Source organism: Microtus ochrogaster, unplaced genomic scaffold (genome assembly GCF_000317375.1).
Source record: "Microtus ochrogaster isolate Prairie Vole_2 unplaced genomic scaffold, MicOch1.0 UNK271, whole genome shotgun sequence".
Lineage (NCBI taxonomy): Eukaryota > Metazoa > Chordata > Mammalia > Rodentia > Cricetidae > Microtus > Microtus ochrogaster.
Genome location: NW_004949369.1, coordinates 6,660 through 8,185, shown reverse-complemented (window position 1 = coordinate 8,185; position 1,526 = coordinate 6,660). Strand labels below are relative to the sequence as shown.

Sequence of the window (1,526 nt, the reverse complement as noted above, 5' to 3'; positions counted from 1 at the left end):
CAACTTTATTTTCTTTATTATTAAAACTATTTTGTCCTTAACTCCAGAGATTGACATAAATATTCTCTTCCAAATATCTTGCTTACACAAATAGTATGAAGTAAAGATACAGGACAATCTGTGTATAAGTAATAACATGCATAATAGAGTCACTTCAAATTTATTGCTATCAGTTTTACCATTCATTGAACATCATTGTGTTTGCTTCTGACAAAGGTCTCTAATGTATATACTACTCCACCACTCACTTTCTGGAAATTCACATTGAGTGACAATATAAAAAAGCTATCAAATCTTTGTACATATGATAAAATTATGAGATATTTCGATTCCTCATGCAGAAAAAGAGAAATTCAAATACAGCGATGGAGTTATGGCTCATAATAAAAGGGCCTAATGTGGGGAAGCACATAGAAATGATGGCTGTAATATTCATTATCCACCCTTCATTATCATATACAAAAGCATTCCAACCCTGTAAGATGGAGGAGAGGGTATACAAACCTAGAAAGGTGAAGACCAGGACCAGGATGCTCTGGGTGGCTCTAGACTCAGGGGATACACTAAAGGAAACATGAGAGCTACGGATATGTTGAACCCTTTGCTTGTGCCTGTATAAAATGACAACCATAAATCCACCAGACCAGGCAACTATTACAGACAACAAAACTTCAGAGAATACACAGAAAACTGTATACAATGAGACTGCAACTTCATCATAACCTACATTGGAGCAATATGCCGAATTTCTTTTGTGTGTCATGTTTTTGCTGTTCCCTTTGATATACAGATACACAGGAAAAATCATATTTATTACCATGTACAGGACCCAGCAGAGGGTAATATAGAGTCCAATGTACTTTGTAATTTTGGCTTTCAGAAGCATACAACTGGAGTCACTGGAACTGATGGTGATGGCCTGAAATACACTTAAGAAACAGGTGGTGCCAATGGACATGTTCCTGCCAAGTCTTTGAACATACAGAAGAACTTTACAACCAAAATCACTGATAAGCCATTGCATCCCAAAAGCCTGTATTGTCATTAGCACACCTTTAGAAACAATAATCAATGAGTTGGCTGTGAACAGGTGTGTGAAAATCAAATCTTTTGTCTTTAACTTCTGTTTAATGAAGTAATGGATAAGATAGTAGGAAAGAAGAGAAAAATTTCCAAGAATTCCAATTATGCTCTGAAATAAGAACACTACTCCTATTACCAAATCCTTGACATCCATTGTGTCATTTAGTTCATTTTGATTATATAAATTATTGTAATAATCTCTTGGTTAAAGAAAATTAGGAATTAAAATTTCTATAGGTATAGTATGGGTGTACCTGAATTACTTTTGCTTGAGACTGCAAAACCAATATGTACAGCACACCAAGTCATTGTCTCAAATATAATTTATTTTGACAGTAGTAGTAACTCATCAGAGGACAGCTGAAGTATTCAAATGCACACACTCAGTAAGGAATAAAAATGGTAATAATGCCAGTTCTTTCATTGGATCTAATATCTGAAAC

At 34.7% G+C, this 1,526-nt stretch overlaps 1 protein-coding gene across 1 annotated transcript; it reads right to left on the bottom strand.

The window, feature by feature from the left end:
• Positions 1–313: 313 nt before the first annotated feature.
• Positions 314–1,237, bottom strand: LOC102001909 (vomeronasal type-1 receptor 4-like). The gene has a single exon (XM_005372195.1). It carries the CDS (start codon positions 1,235–1,237, stop codon positions 314–316), a length of 924 nt encoding a protein of 307 aa, XP_005372252.1.
• Positions 1,238–1,526: the final 289 nt, after the last annotated feature.

Bases quoted from the DNA above. Each gene is read 5' to 3' on its own strand.
- LOC102001909 (XM_005372195.1), bottom strand. From the start codon at position 1,237: ATGGATGTCAAGGATTTGGTAATAGGAGTAGTGTTCTTATTTCAGAGC.